General features: G+C 42.7%; 3 protein-coding genes and 1 long non-coding RNA gene across 7 annotated transcripts; 2 read left to right on the top strand and 2 right to left on the bottom strand.

Moving 5' to 3' along the window:
• The first annotated feature begins 349 nt into the window (after positions 1-349).
• lrrcc1 (leucine rich repeat and coiled-coil centrosomal protein 1) lies at positions 350-10108 on the top strand. Its single transcript, XM_029132677.3, has 19 exons — positions 350-755; positions 921-1126; positions 1229-1294; positions 1386-1553; positions 2265-2431; positions 2982-3176; positions 3584-3783; positions 4478-4652; positions 5124-5272; positions 6182-6386; positions 6620-6759; positions 6917-7118; positions 7675-7860; positions 8106-8280; positions 8529-8692; positions 8791-8999; positions 9104-9241; positions 9447-9582; positions 9864-10108. The coding sequence occupies exons 1-19, from the start codon at positions 697-699 to the stop codon at positions 9972-9974; spliced, it is 3051 nt and encodes a 1016-aa protein (XP_028988510.1). The 5' UTR covers positions 350-696; the 3' UTR covers positions 9975-10108.
• A 440-nt stretch (positions 10109-10548) lies between these two features.
• e2f5 (E2F transcription factor 5) lies at positions 10549-16259 on the top strand. Of its 3 annotated transcripts, XM_055503829.1 has the most exons (10): positions 10549-10678; positions 10765-10900; positions 11566-11675; positions 11851-12009; positions 12354-12465; positions 12660-12978; positions 14810-14947; positions 15053-15091; positions 15225-15260; positions 15562-16259. In XM_055503829.1, the coding sequence occupies exons 2-10, from the start codon at positions 10772-10774 to the stop codon at positions 15678-15680; spliced, it is 1161 nt and encodes a 386-aa protein (XP_055359804.1). In that variant the 5' UTR covers positions 10549-10678; positions 10765-10771; the 3' UTR covers positions 15681-16259. The 3 variants fall into 3 exon arrangements, with proteins under 3 accessions (XP_055359804.1, XP_055359805.1, XP_055359806.1); XM_055503830.1 differs by having other exon boundaries at positions 10584-10900; positions 12354-12447; XM_055503831.1 differs by having other exon boundaries at positions 10586-10900; positions 15225-15342.
• A 1454-nt stretch (positions 16260-17713) lies between these two features.
• Positions 17714-21848, bottom strand: ackr4a (atypical chemokine receptor 4a). Its single transcript, XM_029133048.3, has 2 exons — positions 21204-21848; positions 17714-19246 (listed from the first exon to the last, which is right to left on the bottom strand). The coding sequence occupies exon 2, from the start codon at positions 19229-19231 to the stop codon at positions 18119-18121; it is 1113 nt and encodes a 370-aa protein (XP_028988881.1). The 5' UTR covers positions 19232-19246; positions 21204-21848; the 3' UTR covers positions 17714-18118.
• Positions 21849-22264: 416 nt separating this feature from the next.
• LOC114845182 (uncharacterized) lies at positions 22265-23849 on the bottom strand. Of its 2 annotated transcripts, XR_005896940.2 has the most exons (5): positions 23259-23849; positions 22865-23135; positions 22746-22792; positions 22610-22668; positions 22265-22531 (listed from the first exon to the last, which is right to left on the bottom strand). It is a non-coding gene; the product is annotated as an uncharacterized LOC114845182 (long non-coding RNA). The 2 variants fall into 2 exon arrangements; XR_003783816.3 differs by having other exon boundaries at positions 22865-23814.
• Between the last annotated feature and the right edge of the window lie 388 nt (positions 23850-24237).

Genomic DNA, 24237 nt, shown 5'->3' on the forward strand with positions numbered 1-24237 from the left:
TATCAATCTGTGTTCTATTTCCCCTAATTCAGTCTTACATTTATACCAGTTACACATTTGGTGCTGGACGCTTTACTAAATGTTATTGCTCCTTTTAAGTCCAGTTCACTTTCCAAGTGCAGGTGTGATTCATTTCTCATCTTACAATGTTTAGCTTTATGCAATAAATGACTCCCATAAAATTACTAACATATAAATGATGTATGTGAGTATTTTGAGTTCATGTAATATATCTGCACGTAGTCTAATATCTTAGAGGATTTGTAGCAGCGTGTCATGGGTGTGGGTTTGGGGTTAGAGTTGGTTCTGGGTTTGGGCGGGGTCGTCACTATCCCGGATGTTGCCGTTGCCTACGTCACGTAAACAGGAAGTGTAATCCACAAGCGCCTAGTTCAACTTGACAGAGGCTACAAACAAGAGCAGCGAGTGTTTCAGCCACTTCAAAGTGGTTGTTGGGTGTTTTAAACTATAACGTCACACTTGTGAGCTACGCAGCTAGAGTAAACTATACTTTAAGAGCGATGTGAGTCAGGTTTGGCTCCTTCAGCCTCGGTCGCTAAACTTGTGTTAGCCTACAGGCTAAAGATTTGCGTTGGCGTTAGTTCATAACAAGTACTTCTTACATTGAAAAGCATTTGAGGAGACGTTTAAAACACACAATACCAAGCGATAGATGAAGGTTATGTGTAACGTCGTATGTGTGCTGTCGTTATGGGAGAGAAGGAGCTGAGTCTCATTGACAAGAAGATCAGAAGGTAACAGCTCCTATTTACAGTAATATGTTGGTTCCACTGTTCAATGTAACGAAATATTTAGAGTCGTTGTGTAAGACGTTTAGTTCACTATATTTGGATACAACAGTGAAGGTCTTGGTACTAGGTGGATAATCGTTCTGTTACTTCATCTTCTCATCATCTCAGTTTGCTGGATGTCCACCTCATCCCCACTGTAACATCACTGAACCTCCACTGCAACCACATCCAAAGGATCGAGGGCCTGAGCGCAGCGTGGCACCTGCGCCATCTAGACCTTTCCTCTAATTCCATCTCCAAGATTGAGGGACTTAGTTTTCTCACTTCTCTGAGGACTTTAAATTTATCTTGTAACTTGATCAGCAAAGTTGAAGGTGAGTCACTATTGTTGGGCTTACACAGAAATACTGTAACTAGTAATTCTTACTGGCTCTCGTGATCAACTCATGTTTATGATCTGCTTTTTTTTACCACAGGACTGAATGGACTCGTGAACCTAACAAGATTGAACTTGTCCTATAATCAAATAAATAATCTCACTGGTGAGTTAAATACTAAGTGAACAATGTGTAGCACCCAAATTCAAATACTAACAAGCAATTTCATTTGGTTAATCCATGATGTCTTCATTAGGCTTATTGTATCTTCATGGCAATGAGTACAAGCTGAAGCACCTCAGTCTCCATGGCAACCACTTGGACAGTATTGATCACCTGCTGCAGTGCCTGTTAGGACTGCAAGGTTTAAAAGAGGTCACTCTGAGCCAGGACGGCAAAGACAACCCTGTGTGTAGATCGACAGGTACAACATGAACATTTTATTTTCAAGTACTTTGGTGTCTGGTCTTGTGTTGAGCATATATTTTAAAGTTAATAATAATATTATAAGTAAAAAGCCTTTAAGACACAAAGGTTTCAGTGATGTACATAGTGTGTGTGCACAAGTACAACTTGTATTAGTGTTATCATCTACCAATTATATTTAATTAATAATGTTTGAACAAAAATTTTAATTATCCTTCTTTCTTCCCTTCCTATTTTTGATGAGTCAATCCAGAAGATAATTAGATTTTTCCAAAAGACTGACTCAGTGGTTAAAGTGACAGTCACTGATTGTATTGACTGTAGCCTGTTCTCTCTTTCTTTTTTATACTCTCATAATTGGGTTGACAGCAGTAATAATATTGTGTCAAAGTAGTTTTTAAAATCTCTCTTGAAATACGAGACCCCTCTGTTTTACGGATTTACAATAATCTTTGTCAATATACATTGATACACTTATATTAAAAGTCCTCAGTCCTCCTTAAGTGAGCTGAATCAATAATGCACAAGGACACAGAAGAGAGGTCATTATTTTCAATATGGGTTCACTGATGCTACAGTATGCAACATACAGTACTGACCACCTGAGGTGAAGCATGTGCCTGTATTGAATAATGATTTTTATGTTTGGTCATACAGCTCAGTGTGTGTGCGTGCATGTGTGTGTGTGTGTGTGTTTGTTGTGCTGCAGGCTTCTGGGACATTGTCATGCAATCATTACCACAGATTTCTGTTCTGAATGGTCTGGACCGCCTGGGAAATCCATCACATGTAGGTCTTGGTAGTCCATGTGATATCCCTGGTCTGGAAGACTATGTGGACCTCCTGCTCTCCTCAGATGCTAGTCACAAGGAACTGGTAATTTATGATTCTACAATTATTTATAATCTAGATATAATAATTGTCATATTTTGGTATTATTATTATTATTATTATTATTATTATTATTATTATTATTATTATTATTATTATTATTATTATTATTATTGGAGCAGTCTGCATAAAAAATATAATGTCCTTGCATGAAGAAAAGCAATAGAGATAAATAAAGGTATATATATTTTGATAATGATCAATATTATTTTACATAATCTAAGTTTGTTTCTGTTTCTGTGTTTGGATTTTGAAAATTCATTTAGACATGCAATAAGGAACAGGTTTTTTCCAGCAGAACCCATCTTTTTCCCTCCCAAACGTGTTAACAAAAGAAACAGTGTTAGATTGGAAGCCTCAGTTGCTTCCATCCTGCTGACAGGTGACAGTGCTGATCATTGAGCTGCTGTATTACCCTGCAGCCCAAGTAGCTTTTGGAAAAAGCACATTTTCTGTAATCTCTGAATTTCTGGAATATAATGTAGATACAATGTAGATACAAGTCCAAAAGTTACAAGTTAAATTTGTATTTCAGGTTAAAGATGATGGTTCTTTTAACACACCACGTATTGATGAGGTGCTGACCCAGTTTCAACAGCGGATTGCCTCTGAAATGGCCCCAGATCCAGTCACAGAACCAGCTTGTTCCATTGTGACTGACCCAGCAGACCCTATTAATGAACAGCGCATCAGGAAACTGGAGCAGCAGGTGTCCCAGCTCATTCAGAAGGTGCTTATTTAATGCTACTGAAAGCCTCAAACTCACATATGAAAGAGTTTGTGTGTGAAGTACAGTATACACTAGGTGAGAGTAGGTAAAAAGATGTGTTTATGTGTTCCAGACCTGTATCTGGGTCGTCTACCTGCTTCCTTAGCACATAGTATTTGTTTAGCTTTTAGCGTGAATGTCCTATATTTGAGTTGCATTAATGGTTTTTAATTCACACTGAGGCTGTGTTGCCTTGTGTGTGCGCCAAGTGCACACTATGTTTTATTATTAGGAATTAGGTTTAAATATTTTTGCCATATATTCTTTATTCATTTATTATTTAGTTTATGTTTATCCACAGACAAAGTCTGTGAAATATTTATTATTTTCTCCTCAATATTATCAGTGTTTTTGCTACATTAATCCAGGCCCCTCCAGGTGACAGATGTAGTGCCTCTGCCCAAGCTGTGGTGAAGGTAAGGAAAGCCAAGCGGGACATAGACCGCACGTCAGAGAGTGAGTGTGATAGTGGGAAGGAGAACAGACGGCGCTCCAGGATCCCCAAACATCGCAACAGTGTGACAACAACGCTGACCACCAAGGAGAATAAAAGCAGGAGATCAGACAGGTGCCTGCAAGTCTCTGCTCAAGCAGATGGTTCTGTTGTCATGCTAATTACTCTGTAGTGAAAATAATTAGTTTTGTCTTCATGTCTACTGTAAATGTGTACTCCCTGATTTCATTATAGTAGCTAATTACCACATCCAGAAAGCACCAAAGTCCTCAGGAATGTGTGTCTCAAACTTTTTACAATCATTCAAGAAATGTTTGGGAATGTTGTTTGGTTTGATCAAAGTGTCCATCTGTGTCCAATCAAGCACACCACAATTTCAGTTCAATTTATTATGATCAGGTATCATTATGATAAAGGAAATCCTTACACCTCTCACCTGGAAGCTGTGCTAAATCCTCTGTGATGCTATAAACTTTCCTCCTCTTGCTTAGAAGTTACAAATTACATCTTACTTCCATGATTAATGACCACGCTTCTGTGGTCTACACCCTCATCTTACTTCATCAGCCACTGATGACATATGCTTCTGATTCAGTAATTTAACTTCAGGTCCCAACTTTCCTAATCAAAAGCAAGGTGATTTTAAAAAATGGCTCCAAATTCAACTCCTAAGTTGTTCAAATTTTGCCTGCTTGTAAAAGTAAGCGAGTCATTTGCTCTGCCCTTTATTGAGCCAGACATTCGCTTGAGGGCTGTTTATAATCAATTTTACACCGGGTTCAATAACTGGGATTTGTTTTATGTGCAGCGATCAGGAGAATCATAAACAGCAGAGTTCAAAGTCTGCGATGGGGCCCAGGAGGAAGGCTGGCGGCGGAGGAGGTGTAGACACAGTGAGGCCAACACCGAGACGACCTGTGAGAGCTGCTAAGGGTCCAGGAGAGTTGAAAAATAAGCCCACAGAGGAAGAGGAAACCTACAGGGTAAAGAATGGATGGGTCACCTTCAGGCTGAGTGGCAGTGTCTATTTTAAAGGCATAAATATATTATAAAAAGGTGGCCACTGATGTATTTGTACCAACAGATCAGAAAAGCTTCTATTGTTTGAGTTTCTACTGAAACTGTACATAGATGGACAGAATTGTGGATACAACTACACAATAAAAAGTGCTGAGCTTTTATTATTTAGGGTGGTTTGAGATACATAATAGTGTTTATAAGTTAAAATCTTGTGTTACGATGCTTAGTGTGAAAAAATATATAAATAAATATTAATTAGAAGTAACAGAAATAGCTTAGTTTCATGTATAATTAATAAACCGGCTACTTTTCTTCTTTTTATATTTAACTCTATTATTTAAGTCTCTTCATTGTGTGAAAAAAGTTCACCTTTAAGCCAAAGTAGAACTAGTTGTTGTGATGCTTTTCGTTTTTTGTGTGTCTGCCTGACTCAGACAATCGTGGAGGAGCGTGACCAGGAGAGGGAGAGACGCTGGAAAGCTGAGCAGGCTGTGAGGAAGCTAACAGAGGAGCTGAAGTGCGTCCAGATGAAGGTCAGTGAGGAAAAAGACCTCCAGAGCATGGCCCTGCACACCACAGACCGGTAAGAACACATACACATGAATACACTGTGTACACAAATTAACACAAAGTAGTGTAGTACTCTACTGTGATAGGAGAGGACAAATGAACTAATCTCTGTGGATTTCAGCTGTCACTCTCACAATAAATGACCGTCAATTTTTCCCCTCATTCTTGAACAGTGAGTTTCCACCCCACCATTAAAATCACTCTTAGCCTGCAGCTTTCTGTGGCCTACACATCCATCCTTCTCATTTACCTTCCTGTATATTTCAATTCCGGAGGTTATAATTATCCAAAATTAAATCTTCTTCTCTGTGCGTTGTTTCTGCTCGTTGCAGAGCGCAGGTCAGAAAGGTGTACTACACCTCCTTCGTGTCACACCCTGCTCAAATAAATCTGCATTATGGTTGTAATTAAAAGCCTGGTGAAAGCGTATGTCAGTAGTATTACATGAATAAATCTTGACTGTCGCGTCTTAATTACAATGAACACGGCTGTTAATGTTGACAGTCTCACTCATTAGAGGGAAAATGAATCATCAGGCCACATGTAATGAGGAAACTACGTTATATGAGGTGTTGGGAGTTTTAGCTGTTCTGTGGGTCTCCAAGCCTGTTTTTTTTTCTTCTTTTGAATTTTCCGCCAGACTGCACTTTTGCATAATTGTTTTCCCCATTTCAATTTGCACTATATTTCCATTTTCCATCTCTGAGATAAGATGTTGACTACGCTATAATTATAGTTAGATTTCTTCAATTTCACAGGCTATCACATTTTAGTACAGAAATAAGAGAGGGCAGTCAAGGGCATCGCAAAAATTGGTAGTAGTTGCTTATATTTAGTTTCTATATACAGTAAAAAACTTGGGTTATTACTCCTGCTGCCCTTGCACAATTTCATCATGCTGTTGGAAATTTTCCCCATGCAGGCTGAAAGAATTGTTGCTAAAGGAACGATCAGGGCGATCCGAAATGCAGACTTGCGTTGAGGAGCTGGAGGGAAGATGTCAGTCCCTGGCTCAGCAGCTGGAGCAGGCCCGCAGCAGTGAAGAACAACACAAGACTGCGCTGCACCGACTGGAGGAAAGCATCTCCCAAGGAGAGGCACTCAGGGCCTGCCAGCAGGCTGAGGAGGTGTGGCGGCTGCTTTATTTCAGAACACTTTTATCACTGTCAAAATATTACAAAACGTAAAAAAACGTGTGCATATAAATAAAAACACCTTTCTCTTTTTTTGTGCTGGAAACAGTCACTCTCAATATTAGTTAGAATATACAAGTGGGTCATTCTGAGTAAATACATGTAGACAGAAGAAAGTGGATCATAGAGTGACAGCGTGATATAAAACGTGGGCTGTCCATCTTCAGATGAAGCGATACCAGGAGATGGAGTACAAGGCAGCAGCTCTGAGGAGAGAGCTGGACATCCAGAGAGCCTCGGTCCGCCAGCACAAAGGCAAACTGCAGCAGCTTCACGAACTTCTCGCGTGCAGGGAACAGGAGCACAGGTACATCTGGAACAACTTACACTGATCACTGGAAGGTTGAATTTATTTCTATTCTCCTGAAAACCTTTTCTTTATCATATGAAAGATATTTTAGTTGTGTCCGTGTAAACCTACACCAAGGGAAGTGCTTTGTTCTTATTCGCGTTATTTTTCACAGAAAACAGCTGGAGCTGCGGTTGCAGCCTGGAGGGGCAGATTTCCGTGAAGCAGTGGCGAAAGAAGTTGCATCAGTGGAACAGAGACACTCCCAGAGGGAAGCGGAGCTGCAGGAGAAGCTGGCAGACGGCAGGAAGCAGTACGCTGCTCTGGAGGACGAGTTCCGCATGGCACTAACCATCGAGGCTGCTCGATTCTCTGAGGTGTGCTACTGTAGAAAAAGATTATAGACCTACAGATGGTAGTGCTGTCCTCCTCCAGACTTCTGAACAGAACTCTACATTCACTCCGGATGAGAATGACTACTGTGTATCAAAGTGACATGATTAAACTGGAACTGACCCCAATCTAGATAAACCTTTTCAGCCTGATGGTGACAGCAGAGATTGAATTAGGGTCATTTTGTTGGACAGGTTCTCTGTGATTGCCACAGGAAGAAAGGATTGGGGTTTACTACGTCTGTACTGTCTTGTTACAGTGACAGATTCCATTCAGCCTCTGCAGGAAATGTAATCTTACTCTTGATTGCGGCCCCTGCACTATTTTCCACTTTTCTAACCTTTGCAGGTTTGAGGCAAACCTAGCAATCTGTATCTGGTTGCTATAAAAAAATTCTAACCTTAAAGTTTTTCATGTCGGATCTCAAATATGACCTTGACTGATAAAACTGTCAATCACAATATGACCAAAATCCCTTCACTCTGTTACATCCTGAACATCCTATGCATTCAGTTGCATATTCTCACTACCTTTCTGCAGTTGAAGGAGGCTTGTGATCAAATGACTGCAGAGATGATGGAGCTTAAGGCGAGCCTTGCCCAGTCACAGCAGAGGGAGAAGAAGTCTGGGTCCCTGGTGCAGGAGCTCACAGCCATGGTCAAAGAACAGAAGACCCGCATCTCAGAGCTCATCAAAGCAAAGAAAGAGGCTGTCACTGATCTGAAGGTACCGTGCCAATCAGATCAGAGAAAGGACATTAAGAAACTGCTTTGTGAAACTGTTCATACTGTCCATGTTCCTACAACAGAGGTGGCAAAGTCTGGGCATCAGGCATTAACCTTTAAAAAATGTTCTCCCTGAGTCTGACGTCTGTGAGACATCATGAATACTGAATGGTTCAGGTATCTTTGCATCTGTCAGCCTTGACAGATGGCTGTTGATCATTAATATTGCCTCTGTCCCTCTGGCAGAGCCGTCTGCATTCCGTGGAAGCAGAGGTGGAGCAGGACCGACGCCTCGGCCTGCAACTCGAGATGCTCAAGAAAGACAAGGCGCGACTGTTGTCTCAGCTCACAGCTCAGGAGTCCGTGATTGATGGCCTCAGGGCAGAGAGGAGGATCTGGGGCCAGGAGCTTGCTCAGCAAGGTGGGAGACATCCAGGAAGGTGCATGGACTCCACATTAAATAAGCCATGGGGTGCAGGCTTTCTTTTAACGGTGTCAACTAAAGCCTGCCATCTAGTGGATATTCTAGACAAACACTTATTTTTGTAACTGACAGAGGAGAATTTTAATTTACCTGAATATAAAAAAGCAAAGCTTTGGCAATGTCTCACACATGTTTTAATGAGAAACCCAATATCACCTTTAATTTCATGTGTATTTCTTTGCCAGGAGTATCCTTAGCTCAGGATCGTGGACGCCTAGAAGCCAGGATAGAAGTTCTGAGCACTGAGCTGGAGACACAAAAGAAACAGAATGAGAGAGACAACGATGCCCTTAGAATCAAAGCAAAAATCGTTGATGATCAGACAGAGACCATAAGAACACTCAAAGAGGTATCTATAGGTTAATAGCTATGCATTTAGCTATTCAGTTTGTCCTGATATATTGAGGAAATGGGTTCTCTCTTCTTTCCCATCTTTCTGGGGTTTAGGCCCTGCAGGAGCGTGATGATCAGATCCGCAGGCTGCGCGACGAAACAGTCCAGACTCAGAAGAGGTTACAGCAGCAGCAGGAGGAGGAGACGGCCCAGAAGGCTGAGCTGAAGGAGCAGCTGGAGCACCTGAGCCTACGCAAGGAGGATCTGAAACAGCAGCTTGAGGACAAAGAGGCAGAGCTTGAGGAGGTTAAGAGGGTTTACAGGCAAGTTTCCCATTACACGCACAAAGTATTTTTTATGGATGAAAACTGCTCTTTTTGTTTTACTCGATAAAGCCGTAACCTTCTGTATTGTGTTTCTCTTTCAGAGACTCCAGTAAGAAGTGGCAGGAGAAAGCCGACCTGCTCTCTCTGCTAGAAAACCAAGTAAAGCGCATGAAGGAGAACTTTGATTCTAAGGAACGCCTGCTCCTGGAAGAGAAAGATAAAGCAAGAGAAGCACACAAGTATGCTACATGTCTGAAGAGACAAATCTATTCAACCGTTTACTGCTGCTACTTCAAGTCCACATATAGAACATGAGGCTTTTGCATAATTTCTTTTTCATTTGCTCCAGCACTTTGTCAGTGCCTCATTTTTAAAATAATGCATTCACAGTCACCAGCATTTACTATCATCTCACCTAATATGTGTTTATTTATTGCCCTGCAGAACTGCAGTCGAGAAGCTACACTGTGTGGATGATGCTTTTCGCAGGCAGCTGGAGTCTATCCAGGCTGCCCATCAAACTGAGCTGCTACGACTGGCTAATGAAAAGCAGAAACAGATAGAACAAGCGAATCAAAAGGTAAAGCATATCTGACATACCTCATGCTGGTCCAGGTTAGAGGGCAGAGCAACTAAGGCCCGAATATAAAAACATCCAGTTCTTTTACGTCATTTAAGTCATTAAGTGTTGACAAAAGACACCAGGCTCACTGGGGTTTATTTCTAATTAAACCATGTTTGATTAGCTACAAAAATATCTTGGAACTGACCTCTAGATGAAGATACCTGGAAAATAAAAGCACTTTTATTTTAATTGTTTGATTTGATTTCTATAGCTGATATTGTGTATATTGACTTCAGGTATTTGAAGTAGAGGAGGAAATGCGTCATCTTCTGGAGGAGATGGAAACCAAGAAGAAAGTCATGGAGGAGAAAATGAAGCGTCTCACAAGCGTGCTAAAAGACTTTTAACACCTGAAGTGTCATTTATTTTCACAGCTATGGAGATAGGAGGTAAAATAGTAGATAGTTTTATGTTTGTAATTTTTGTATTAGGTAATTGTATTTAAATATGATTTTATCTAATAAATTATATTTTTTGTGGATTTTTCTTTGTTTGGACAGAGTTACCACTATGCACAGAACTAAATTTTTAGGGACTAAAACTACATGGAAACACGGAAAAGTTGCACTTTACTAAAATGAAATAGTTTTAGGTATCAGTACAATAACTAAAAACTACAACTTATTTTAATGTCTCAGTATATGACTGGTGGTTATTTAAATAGTAAAACTATAATTATGTTTTTATTAAGATTTTTCTATATGTACTTTCTGAATTTAAAATAAATTAAACTATAAGTACAGTATCATGCAACCCTCTGAACTGTGAATATGAACAAACCATAAAGTGCAAGTACCAATATTACAAAGTAACTGTACTTTCCATGAGTAAATATACACAGCCCTTGTCACCTGTGTGGGGGTGATTGATCACAGCGGGTCTGCCCGCTCAGGACGGGGAGGGCGGGGTCATGTGCGGAGTGAGGCGTCATAAAGGCGGGGCTTCATTGATGGGGGGTCGGGGCGGGACCTGGGTTGCTGTGGTAACGGTAATCTAACGTACCTCAACGGCGGTTTTAATTCCCCACAGGTGGTTCCGTCGTCCTACTGAGGTGACGCGAACCTTAAATAAACACGAAGAAATGGTGGTTATCTGTGGTTGGGCCGCTAATTAATACGACGGGGTTCTGGTTGAAAGGAAGAAAATGGAGCTTGAGACGACAGGGACCGTCCGCTCGACACCGAGCCGCTACGAGAAAAGTTTGGGGCTCCTCACCATGAAGTTTGTCAGTCTGCTGCAGGAGGCGAAGGACGGCGTCCTGGACCTCAAAGTGGTCAGTGGCTCGGTGCCGTTCCGCGGTTCCGTGGGGGTGGGTCGGACTTGGCGGCGCGCGACCTTCCCGGCGGCGGACGTGAACAAAGGGCTGTCAGTCAAACACGGGCCCAGTCAGGTGCACTGATTGTCAACAGGTGCATTAGCTAACTGTTAGCCGCCGCCGGTTCACTGGATCGGAACTAGCTGGTGAAGTGGTCCGCTAACTAGCATCTAGTGGGAACTCAAAGCTATCCATGTATTCCTAAGCACAGTTACTTGTGATAAATCATTCTCGGTCTTTTTAAAGTTGAATTATCTTTTTTTTCCACACGACACATACTTTGTTCGCCGTATTTTCGCTGGCTTTATACAGTAAATGAATAGTTACCTTTTAAACAGGACGTGTTTAATATTTGGATTAAAACACATTGTGTTTCTTCATTGTGTTCATTAATTTGGTCAACTTTGCCCTATATATATGAAGCAGGCAAATAAAACCAATTTAAAACCGTTAATTACTGTTTGTTGGACCACACATAATAGAATTAGCCTGTTTTAGTGACTCCACTGAGACTCCTTTTATTTGCCACTGGAGGTCTCCAGAAAGCAGCTGGGGACTGAAATGTGATGTAGGATTGAGTGAAGCTGTCAGAATAAGTCACGTACCGTCTGTCTGAATAACAGGCTGCAGACAGCTTGGCAGTAAAGCAAAAGAGGAGGATATACGACATCACTAACGTGCTGGAAGGAGTCGGGCTGATCGAGAAGAAGAACAAGAATATTATCCAGTGGAGGTTTGGGAACATTCATTCTTTCATTTTAGAGCATTTGCTATTTTCTACTGGCTAATTTCTCACATACTCTCAGGATCCAACCCACTACATGGCCAATGCTGACTGGAACTGTGTACATCTTCACATTTGATTGGTGCACACTTTTCCTAACGTTTTAATCTTTCTTCCTTTACAGAGGTGAGAACACAGGCAGCCAAACGCAGGAGGTGCTGGAGCAGGTAAATGTCTTGAAGGCACAGATCTCTGACTTGGAGGCCCAGGAGAAAGAGTTGGACAACCAGAAGACATGGCTGGAGAATAACATCAAACACCTGAACCACGATCCCATTACCAACACATATCCTTGTACACTCTGGCATTAAACATGTCCACAGTCCATCGTTCTAAAATGGCTCTAAACAGCTCACTGTTGTAATATCTAAGGCTTCACCTCAGTCATTCAAGGAAAATATTTTATAGTGTATTAGTTTGTAATTCTAGTCGTCTTTTGTGGGGGCGGGATCCTTCTAACGTTGCTGAGCACTGAAGAGAGAAAATGCTCTTAAGCTGCGCTGAAACCTGATTTGCTTTTCTTGTGGAATCACAGCCAGACTAATCCTATAATGTGCTCCTGTTTTTCCTGTTTGTCTTTATTTTCTTTCCATACATAAACCGGTTTTCGTTTCCCTAACTCTTGGCCACTTATAAATATGTGACACATGAAGACATTTGCGGTGCCTTCAGTGGAGACACTCTTCTCGCTGTGGTGGCTCCTGCTGGGACGCAGCTGGAGGTGCCTCTACCTGAAACGGTTGGAAGTGTAACAAGCTTGCTAATGAGGCACAGCCACAAAACAGTTCTTAGCTTTCATAAAAAGACTGATTTTTAAATGCAGTAATATATATATATTTTTCTTACATTTTCCTCTCTAGTAGTCTAACAAAATTTCAATGAATGTTGCTGTTATGGCCGCACACTTAATATGCTGCTGTGTTTTGGGGCCAGGTTGGTCAGAAGAAGTACCAAGTGAACCTACGAAGCCAATCGGCACCCATCCAGGTGCTCCTTATCAACAGGGATTCAGACTCAACAACACCCGTGGTCTTCCCCGTGCCACCTACCGACGACATCGGCCTCATGCTCACTCCACCCAACACCCCGGCCAGTCTGCTGAGGTTTCCCCTCTCCACGTCTGTTTACTCCACTCCCAACACTACCTCCTCCTACTGCAGCCAGGACTCTCTCTGCTCAGACCACCAGATGGTGCCGCATGAACAGGACGACGCGTTGACGCCGTCCTCCACCCCTTTAGATGCACAAATGGGTAAGAACATCCATCATCCAGACTGGTCCTCGTAAAGGCTGCATGTAGGCTGGAGCCTGTCTCAGCTGCCTTGATGTACAGCACCCTCCACGTGCATTTCTCAGCATTTCCACTCATCCAAAGTTGACTTTCGTTTCACTATCACTTTTGTTTTGTGTCAAATTACACACTGACCTTTTTTGTACTCATGCTGTTGAATTCACACTGAGCTGATCATTGTGGAGAAAGTCACATACTTTTGCTTCATGTGCTAGTGGAATCATCCCCCAACAACAACAGCAACATTTACATACATACATACTGTACTGTGGCCTTTTGCCTGCTGTACATGGGCCACAGGGGAGGAGCACTGCTCTGTTGTTGTGCTCCCGCGTTCCCTCTGGCAAAACCTAGACAAGATTTAGTATCAACTTTTATTGCTTTGCCAGTCTTCCGTGAAGTGCAGCTGGCACTGCTCTTAACATTTCTCCCTCTCTACTCCTTGTATTTTTTCGTAGAACTGACCATTTTCATAATATCTGAATGACTGCAGCATACAGTACAACCCAAAACACCCAGTGCTTCCTTAGTCGGTTTCTGTTGAAACTACCTTTTCAATGTAGTAACGGGAAAATGTTTTGCCTAGTACAGTAAAATAGCAGCAAAAACCACGGGCTTTGAAATGATAATTTGACAAAAACCAAATCTAATAGTGTATTGTACAGAACTACTTTATTAGACTGCATTACTTGAATATAGCCATACAGCTGCAGTGTTTGCCTTAAAGTTGCTTCTTTTCTGTTCTGTAGTGATAAAGTAGAGACAAAACATTGTTGCACTTTGTTAAACTCTCATGTCCAAGAACTGAAAGTAACTCGTAACTGTGTTGTCCGTAAATCACACAGCTCTCGGATTACGCAATGAATCATGTGAATTTGACTCTGTATTGGTTGTATGAGACATATCAGAATATCAAATCGCTGTGCTCAACATGCAAGAACAGGAAATAGTTGAAAGAATTTACTGCTTCCATCTATAATTCTAGTTCGACTGGATTATGTCCTAAAGCAACAATCAAAGCTCTGTGTCACATCAAAGGTTTTATAGGGCAACAAAATGTAAAGTCGGTTAAAGAATTAGAAAAAATCTGTAACAGTTAAAAAAAGTGTTGAAATCAACAAGATGGCAGAGATGTTGGCAGATGGTGAAACACATGTGGCCACGGTTTCTGTCTGTCACACTTTAGAGCTGAGAGGTGACGCTTTGCAGCCTGTGGTTCAATTTCACCCTTTTTGCAACGTCTGATAATTTACTGTAGATAGAAGGTACTGTAAGCAAAAGAGACTACATGGTCCGCTTCTAGACAGTGAAACTGACAGGTGGATTAGCAGCGCTCCAGTAGATACTGTGAAACACACTGCATCGCCTTTTTACCACAACACGTCATGGTAACACGCTAAATCTAGTGTTTGCTTGTTTTGTAATGGGGACTTTCAGTTTAGATGAGAAGTGAAATCTTATTCTAATTTATAATAAAAGGATAAGTCACTGTAGCTCTAAGCTTGTAAACATAAGTCTGTAAGTCTGGGTGATACAGTAGCAGACATCCTCTAATATCATCAGAGGGAAACTCACTTTGACCTTCCTTCCACAAAAAATGAGGAAATACTACAGTAAAGTACAATAGAGATTTACAACATAGTGTAGTCTTTCCTGACTTGTATTCTCTGAAGAATCTTCACTCTTTTGTCTTCAGGACTGTTTCTGTTGGTGGTGAAGCATCATGTTGTTTCGTCTTGGTTGCATATACCGTAACTACTTTAGTGCTTTATGGCTGCCTTGTTTCCTGCAGAGTGTCACAGTCAGCCAATAGCTGGGTTGGAGCAGCAGCAGATGGACCTTCTGGGCCCAGAGTTCCAGTCTGTGCTGGATGTGTGCACCCTGCTGAAGCTCAACGCTGCTGAAGACCACATGAAAGAGGACAAAGAGGGTGAGGCAGGAAACTAGACTAGTGACAAAATGGCTTCATAACATTCTGCTACAGCTCATCTTTGGTTGTAATTTGTAACAGAAACATGTTTTATTTCCTTTCTAGAAACTATTGACTTGATTGAAGAGCTGATGTCGACTGACGGTAAGATTATTATTGCACTAAATCTGACATCTGGCTACAAAGTAGCATCTAACTACGGAACTGGTCTGTGAGGTCCGATCCAATAGATGAGCTCCTCTTACTCTACGTTAAAGCCTCTGTCCTCTCTCCTCAGGCATGGACTATAGTTTCCACCTGGACGGAAATGAGGGTGTGTGTGACCTGTTTGATGTGCAGATCCTAAATTTCTGATGGCCTGCGGTGGCGGCGGTGGTGCTTGTGCAATCTCTGAAGTATTTTTTTTTCTTCCACTCTCTCTAAAGATGTTTTAAAGGCATCTTTCCCATGTTTGTGATAATTGCACAGCCGACAACATAACATTAGCATCTAAAAAAACCCTCACACACGGAGTACTTGCCTTTTTTCTTTAAAACGAAACGCCAGAATGAGTTCACCATAAGCTATTTGAGCAGCCAGTAGTAATTTAGCTCCAATACTCTTTTGGTTTACAGGGTCGTTATCAACAACATTCCACAAAGATAGAGATGGAGTTTTTGTGGAAATGAGCCAGAACAAATTCTCCAGCCTCCTACTATTTCATGTATTTTTCCACATAAAGTGGAAAGTCTAGGACTTCTCTGTCCTTTATCCTGTGACTGTTTGTTTTAGTCCATATTAACAGGAGCATGTTCAGTATTGTCTGTTGTTTATGTGGTAACAGTTCATAACAGGTCAATCATCTAGTTCAGGGTTTGTAGGCACGTTCACTGTGTGGAATGTATTTTGTGTAACATCTTGACAAAGCTCATTGTTACAGTTCTTAAAATGGCAAACTGTATTTGATAAAGGAATGTTTTGGTTGTTTTCTAATCTTGTTCTGTAAAAAGCTAGAAAGATTTTTTTTCTAGGTTTTTGATTTAAGGGAATTTTCTATATTATACTGTATATTCTCATATATTTGAATATGTTTTTTGTACTTAATTTAAGGAGAAGATATTTCCTAGTTTTACTTGGGTGAAACTGTTTTACTGCCTTAATTGGACTTGAATTAGCCATATTTCTGATTGGTAATATCAGATAAGCGCCTTAAATAGGATTGTTCTAACTGTCTAAAGCTCTTGAGTCTTTTCTGATTGTTTTTGTGTATTTGCATAGTTTTTTTTCATAAATAAATTTCCTTACAACTGCAAATAAACACTTATTAGGTTTATTATTCTAATCTATGAAGCTGATTTCTTTGTTAGTCAGTTTTTCCGTAGGTCGAGACTCTTTGTTTTGGCAGATACAGTCCTCTGCTCCAGGAATCTCAGTCAGATGTTTTTTGCATGAGACAAGCACACGTCCTGGAGTCTGACCTGCAGCATCACTTCATAATTTGTGGGATTCAGGAAATTTAAAATAACAAACAGCGCAGCCTAAACATCTGTTACTTTAACAAAGCACAACTCTAAAAGAGGAGAATAATGGATGCAGAAGAGTTAAAAAAAAACAGTGTGGAGTAAAAATGTGTGAATTTGTCCCTTTCTCTCTGAGCAGCTACAAATGCCAGTACTGATCTATTATCTATTGTGTGTTAAATCTATGAGAAAAGGAATAAACCTTTCAGCATCACCTAGAAAAATGTCCGTGTTGTTGTTCAAGCTTTTGTGCAGCTGTTTATTCAGAGTGTGGTGCACATGTGTGATTCAGATGTTCAGTGGAATTCAGCAAACGGCAAAGCTGTGACTTTCTCACATGACAGAAGAGTCTAGTCCCATCTGGATTCAGATCTGGCACAAATGTGCGAAAGCTCTGTGGTGCTTTGCTTTGTTATCTGTCATTTACAGGAACTCGGTGGTGCCAGGAAGCACAGTCTGGGTCAGGCTCAGGCTCACGGTCCCACAGGTAGAACAAACGCATCACACCAGTCAGCATGTGGTCGAGCTGTTGGCTGTAAACGCCTGCTGATTCTAAGACGATAGTAATGTTTTATAGTCGTGACAATGACTGAATGCTTGGTCTGATAGAAGTCTTCTAAACCCAGTTGTGTTTCATCTAAACACCAGTAAAACCTATGTCCAGATTTACAAAGTGAGTCCCAGTCCAGTCTGATGATGCTTCACTGATGATGCTGCCGTGCAGTTGACTACTTGAATCTGGAAGGATTTGGTTTAAGCGGTGCATTATGCTGCTGGACAGGGTTCTTTCCATCATAATTCCTTATGTGCCACTTAGTTTACACAATCATCACACTGGGCTGATTCAGAGTCATGGGTTCTCTGGTTTTCAGCTGACGGTAGCTCTTAGTAACAGTTTACTGTAGATCCATACTGAGGCAGCAGTCTTTTCTTTTCCACGTAATGAGGCATTTTATTTTAATGTTACCATGTTATTCAATTAGATGTAGATGGTTTTGTTTGAAGTCATATGAAGATGAAGAAAATATTTTTTCTTAATATTCTGAAAACCTTGTGATTCATCAGAAACCAATTAGTGATAACGAAAAGAAGAGAAGCTGTTCAACAGTATAAGTGAACAGCTTGTGTTCTTACGTTAAACTAAAGAAATCAAACATCTTTTGTTCAGTTTCTGTGGAAACAAGGTCGGGTTTAAACTGGTCTGTCAGCCCAACACACCTACTGTCACCTAGTATGTCAATTATATGAATGAGACAAGCTACAAACCTTTGGTTTTTAGAACTAGTTTAATGACAACTCACTTACAACTTTAAAATCTCTTTGCTGCTTCAGAATGAACCCAATTTGACTTGTGATTCTTTAGACATTCACTTGTGTCTGTATTGTGAAATATACACATTTATCAAAACATTGTTTGTCTTGGCTCGAGAAATAAATTCTGGTTAAACCTAAAATTAAGCCAGATTCCTTTTTTATGCATCACTCAAAGCATAAACAAGTTTCAGCAAACCGGCACCTCTGACGTAAAAGGACCTGGGGAATAAAACCACGGCCTAATGACGTTCACACACGCTTCCTCTGTCGCCGTCCTCCCATCATCACACAACAACTACTGTACCTGATCTTTTACATGTTAACTACTGTAACCATCAGCTCTCACTAGAACATCAGCTCATATGGAGAATGTGCACGTGTCTTGAGATGCCGTGTGAGAGTTGAGTGACGTCTCCATCCCTTCCTCCACTGCAGGGCCGCCCCCCCTCCTCCTCCTCCTCCCCCTTTCTCCAAACCTCTTGGCCACTTTCATCATGTGCTGCCTGAACGAGGTGCCGGCGAAGGCGTAGAGGAGGGGATTGAGGCAGCTGTGGGTGAGAGCCAGGCTCTCCGTCACCTGAGCCGCGTGGTCCAGCACTTTGCTGGTCCCACAGTGGGTCACCAGGGCGTAGACCGAGTCCATGGCTCTGTAGAGCTTCACCGCGTTATACGGCAGCTGCGTGACCACGAACGCCCCCACTACCATCAGCAGGACGCGCAGGGCCCTCCACGTCTTGCCCCTGCTCTCGGTGGGGAGGCCCCTCAGCGCTCGGCCCACGCTGCAGTAACAGACCACCATGACCAGCAGGGGAAGCAGGAATCCCAGCAGAACCTCCACCACCTCCAGGGCGGCTTTCCAGCCTTTAGCCATGGATGGAGGGTAGACGGCCATGCAGACGTCCCTGAAGGCCTCCCACCGCACCACTTGAGAGAACCGTAAATCCGGGAGGCCGAGCGTGAGGGCCGTGGCCCACACGGCTGCACACACCTTCCAGCAGTGCCTCCTGCTGAACGCCGCCTGCAGACGCCCGCCCTGCGCCGCCCCCCGGGCCCTCGCCACCGCCAGGCAGCGGTCCAGGCTGATGCAGGCCAGCAGCAGCATGCAGCAGGTGAAGTTGACCGTGTAGCAGGCCGACACCAGCTTGCAGGCCGCGGAGCTCAGCTCCCAGCCCCGCGCCGCGTCCACGGCCCAGAAGGGCAGCGTGAGCAGCAGCAGCAGGTCGGCCACGGCCAGGTGGGCGAGGAACGCGTCCGTCAGGGTCCTCGGGCGCTTGTGGCAGGCGTAGACGGCCACCACCGCGGCGTTGCCGGCCACGCCCACCACCAGGCACGCGGCGTACGTGACGGGGAGGAAGACGGCGGCGAAGGACCGGATGTCGCTCTTCTCACACAGGCTGGGGTAGTCCTCGTAGCTGAGGTTGTAGCTGGCGTTATCGGGGTAGAAGTAGTCGTCTTCCTCGGAGACGTCCATGATGATCCAATGAAGCTGTAAGACACAGCGTCGTGGGTTAGAGCCTGTGGTTTGTGTGTGTGTGCCACTATATTCACTCCATTTACTTAGAGGGAAAGTCAAACAACATCTACATGTGGTTTCAATAGATGGACATTAGTTATGATAGATAGAATACCTATATTGTCCCGCAATGGGGAAATTACTAATTAAGGAAAATTGAGTAAACTGAAATAAATCAACTCAAATGAATAAACTCCTCTTTTGCCAGATGCAGTCCAATAAATCACACAGCATCTCTGTTTGTGATCACCTCCGACCTCCCTCAGGTCTGGTGCCAAGAATCCACCACTGTTTGTCATTTCACGTGCTTCATCATTAAATAACTGATCTGATGATCCGCTTGATGATTTGGGTTTACTTCAACGAGGCAACGTCTGAAATCAGACGGGAACGCAAGATAAAAGCCCCGTTGTAGTGATGACCTGATTAAATCCACAAGCAGCAGCAGCGCCAGGAAAAATGTTGTAAATGTTGTAAATTAATGGTTTCAAACGGAGCTTTGTTCACGGCCCAACTTTAACAAGAATCTGGACACAGTCATTTCTCTTGGTTCACAAACACATGCGTCTGAGTGTGGACTAAGTGTGTTACAGTGATGTTATCGGTGCATTACATAACATCTGGCTGTGGCGCCGTCACTGAACATTTCCTCCACTTCAATCAGGTAAATAAAACTTTTGTGCAGAGGGCGATGAACACGCGGAGCAAAGTGATGCTTTAGATGAATAACAAAAACTATAACGCTTCGAGGACAAACATGGGCTTTTAAAACAGTTACAGGAAATCTTATTTCATACATTTTTTAACCTCTTTTTTTATTTTCAGTTTTTTAGACGTTTTACCACCTGGATGTTTCCACCAACACTGGGAAATGATGATGTTCTGTATCGTCTGACGTCACCACCTGCTGTTACTGCTGTAGGGAGCATTTTGCAGTTGTATTCAGTGGAGGTGAGGTTGATTATTTCTACTGACTAGTAGTTTGAGTGTCCGCTAGTTTAGAACCCAAATAATGTATTATTTAAGCAGCTCCTCATGAACAACCACTAAAATAAAGCAGGCAGAGTTTCTTTCATTTCACCGTAAAGAAATAAAGTTAATTGAGTCAAACATAAAAGGTGTATAAACACATATATAACAGTCGTTCCTGTAACATGTAGAACCGTAATGTTCAACAAATAGTGTTTCATTCCCCGGTTTGCGCCGCGTTTCGACTGCGTGCTCTGTATTTTCTCACCTGCGCAGCGCCGGTGGGCGGCGATCAACGAAACCCGTCTATGACAGCGTCTCAGTTTTCAAGCGTCAATAATACAGGAAGCCGTTTATGATGGAAATACAAGAATATTCCTGAAGACATCTACTTTTAGCTACTAGCTATGGTGTACCTATTATTTTGGGTACACCATAGTACCCACCAAGTACAAATATAACCCACAATACAGTTTCATAGCTGACACCTGAGGGGCTGAACGGAGCCTGATGATACATTACATCTTGCAGAGTAAATAACTGATTAACTGATTAGGAGTTACGGCTGTGCACATTCCAGCCCACCAGCTGCAGCCCTGATTAGAATCAGGTTTACACCCAGTGAGGACCAGATGTGAAAACGATCCCCTGCTGGGAAGAAATTCGTCCACCTTGAAACTGTATTTTTACTTGGGAATGTTAGATTTTGTTGCATAAAAACAACAACAACAATGTATCCACATCTTCACAGCAAAACCCCAGCAGCTACAAAAAGCATGTTCCCCAAAGCTGCATCAATGCATTCAGCTTTCTGTTAAAATGATCAAAGTTCATTTCTAAGTGTTTATTTACATAGGCTGAAATTCCCTGTAGATTTCTAAGGACCAGACTCATATTAAATACAATAGACCGGGCTTTTTATACTACAGTGCTGTAGAATTAGAGGTGAAAGCAGTCCTACCGTGTGTGTGTGTGTCCGGCCAGTCAACTCTGAATCCAGCTGAGTCTTGTAGCTCCGCTCACTGTAAACAGACGTCTGAGCAGATGACTCAGACCGAGAGGGAAGTCAAGTGACAGGAGATTGAAACCAAATTTTATCAAACAACTGGTTTCGAGGTTTTTATTGAGAAAACCAGTTGAGTTTGAGGAACGTGAACCTGTTAACACTGACGCAGACGACAAGCTGTTAACACAGAATAGAAATGGAGGCTTGAACTAATAACTGACAGTAGGTGAATGTAGAAAATGGTGCTGCAGGTTTGTAGAATGGCAGAAATGCACATCCCTGTAATTGTTAATCAGGATTGAAGGTTGCACCACCTTTAAAAACATACTTGTGGTTTAGTAGCTGTATTTTATTATATCGACGCCCACAGTATTAATAACTACCCTGTAGCTAAAACCGCAAGGAATGCGGAAGATTGTCTTCTGGCTTCAATTATCCAGGTTTGCAGCGACATGTTGCTTGAATCAACAAAAAAAAAAAGAAAAGAACACGCCTGGCGTTTCATCAGAGGCAGTGAAGCTGTTACACAAACACTGGGTCCTCGGATCCAAGATGAAACGGTGACAAACATGAAAGCGTTTTTACCATGTTTATGTGGTGGTGAACGCATGTTTGGATGTGTTTGTATATATATATATATATATATATGAATATGTGTGTGTGTGTGTGTGTGTGTGTGTGTGTGTGTGTGTGTGTGTGTGTGTGTGTGTGTGTGTGTGTGTGTGTGTGTGTGTGTGTGTGTGTGTTTAATGTCTGCCACCATCAGCTAAAGCTGGAACATGTGTTTGAGTTTCACGTTGAGTTGAATAGTTGGATTCACAGGAACGAAACTGCTAAAATGCTGCTGTAACCAGTGAAGATCATTCAAACTTGTCTGAGGTGTATTTAAGTTGTGTTTCTATTAAACACACAGTGTAGCAGCACCTGATCCTGGTAGAAGGTGAAATTTATAAGCAATTCACCAGATCATCTGAATAAACAATAAAAGCTCCAACACAAAAGACTGAGACAGAGGATTTATGAGTAAAAACATTTTATTATAATACTGAAAATATGTGGTTACTGCACGTTTTCAGTTTTTCTGCTGGTTATTATGAAGTAAGAACTTGCATCGTGTGTAATATTGCGTTATAGCAGCAGTTAATTATACAGTACTACTGTAGTACTGCTTGTACTGTGGTACACAACGCATGTCATGCAAACAGTAAAGTCTGATACACAGAGAACCTGCAGGAAGACGAAGCGTAAAGTCCTCGGTTCTGCGGCGTTGCTTCGACTTCCAGCTGAAACAGAACCAGACGCGGGTCAGTACCTGCTTCTCGAGCCTCACTGTTTCCACCGCGTTCACGCTTGTTACTCACACAGAAGCAGTTATTTCTTCCTGTGGACAATGATGACCGACATGCTTCCTGGTCGATACCTGTGGAGAACAAGCGTCGCACCTCCTCAGTCCAGTTCGTCCTCATCACATTTGACCCATAACTCACGACTTCTCACCCAGTACGTGGAATCTGGGACCTGCGTCTTGCATTGTGTGACGCTTTCTGCAACAGAGCAAAAGCGACTCAGACGTAGCTGCTGATTGAAACCAGAGCTGAACCAGCAGAACCTCCTACCGGTTGGGACTGCGGCTGCAGGTCGTCTCCTTCCAGCGCAGCAGCAGCAGCAGCAGCGGCCGAGGCCGTGACGAGCAGGAGGACCTGCAGACACATCAGCGCCAGCAGAAAACGCTTGTCCATGTCTGACGGTGACGAGGAAGACGCTGTTGTGAAACCGGCAGAGCGTTATATACTGCAGCCAGCGTGGGTTAATGGCCTCCACACGGAGCGGGAGGAGGGAGGACGGAGACGCGACGAGCACAAGCCCCCAGAATGAGAGGCTCAGTCTCTGCCCAAAACAACAAGCGCTGATTCAGTTCTACGCACTCACAGGTCATTGACAATTTCCCCATTGCAGGACAAACAAAGGATTTTTATTCATAAGCCAAAGAACTTCAGTAAAGTCACTAACTGTAATATGTCATCATGTGTCTGGTTGAACATTCTATTTTCGGCCTTTCAGCTGTTCTCCGCAGTGAATCATCCTCATTTTTACTTTATCCAGGGCATCTTCCACATTCCATCTCCTCCTTGGTTGCCCTCTTGTCTGGCAGCTCCATCTCCAACATCCTTCTACCAACATATTCCCTCTCCCTCCTCTGCACACGTCCAAACCACCTCAGTCTGGCCTCTGACTTTGTTGCTGCAGACGTTCCTCTGATGAGCTGGTTCCTGATTCTGTCCAACCTCGTCTCTATCAGGAGAACCTCAGCATCTTCATCTCTGCTGCCTCCACCTCTTCCTCACTGCTACCGTCTCTCACCCATAGAGCAGAGCTGCTCTCTCATTGCCTTTCCTTTGAGTCTCGCTGACACTCTTCTGTCACACAACACTCCAGTCACTTTCCTCCACCCGCCTGCACTCACCTCCACCTCAGTTCCACACTCACACTGAACTGATAAACTCCTGCACCTTCTTAGACACACGTATTGTCTTACTACAACTGACTTTCATGCCTCTTCTTTCCAGAGCAAACCTCCACCTCTCCAGCTGTTCCTCCACCTGCTCTCACTGCAGATCACAATGTCATCCGCAAACATCATTGTCCAGGTAGTATCCAGCACCACCGCTCCTCTCTCGGCACCCTGTCATACACCTGTAAATCCTCATAGACACCATGCAGCTCCTTCTCACCCTCTCTGGTCATTACTTTCCTATCAACATTCTCAGAGCAGACATCATCAGTGGAGCTCTTACAGGGCATGAAACCACACGGCTGCTCAAACCTCCACCTTCTCCCTGAGCCTGGCTTCCACTTCTCTTTCCCACAGCTTCATTGTGTGTCTCATCAGGTTTGTTCCTCTGTAGTTGCTGCAGCTCTGTGTGTCACCCTTCTTCTTAAAGATTATATCAGAATCGGAATAGTTTTATTATCATTATACATATAACAA

The sequence above is a fragment of the Betta splendens genome, chromosome 17 (genome assembly GCF_900634795.4).
Source record: "Betta splendens chromosome 17, fBetSpl5.4, whole genome shotgun sequence".
NCBI lineage: Eukaryota > Metazoa > Chordata > Actinopteri > Anabantiformes > Osphronemidae > Betta > Betta splendens.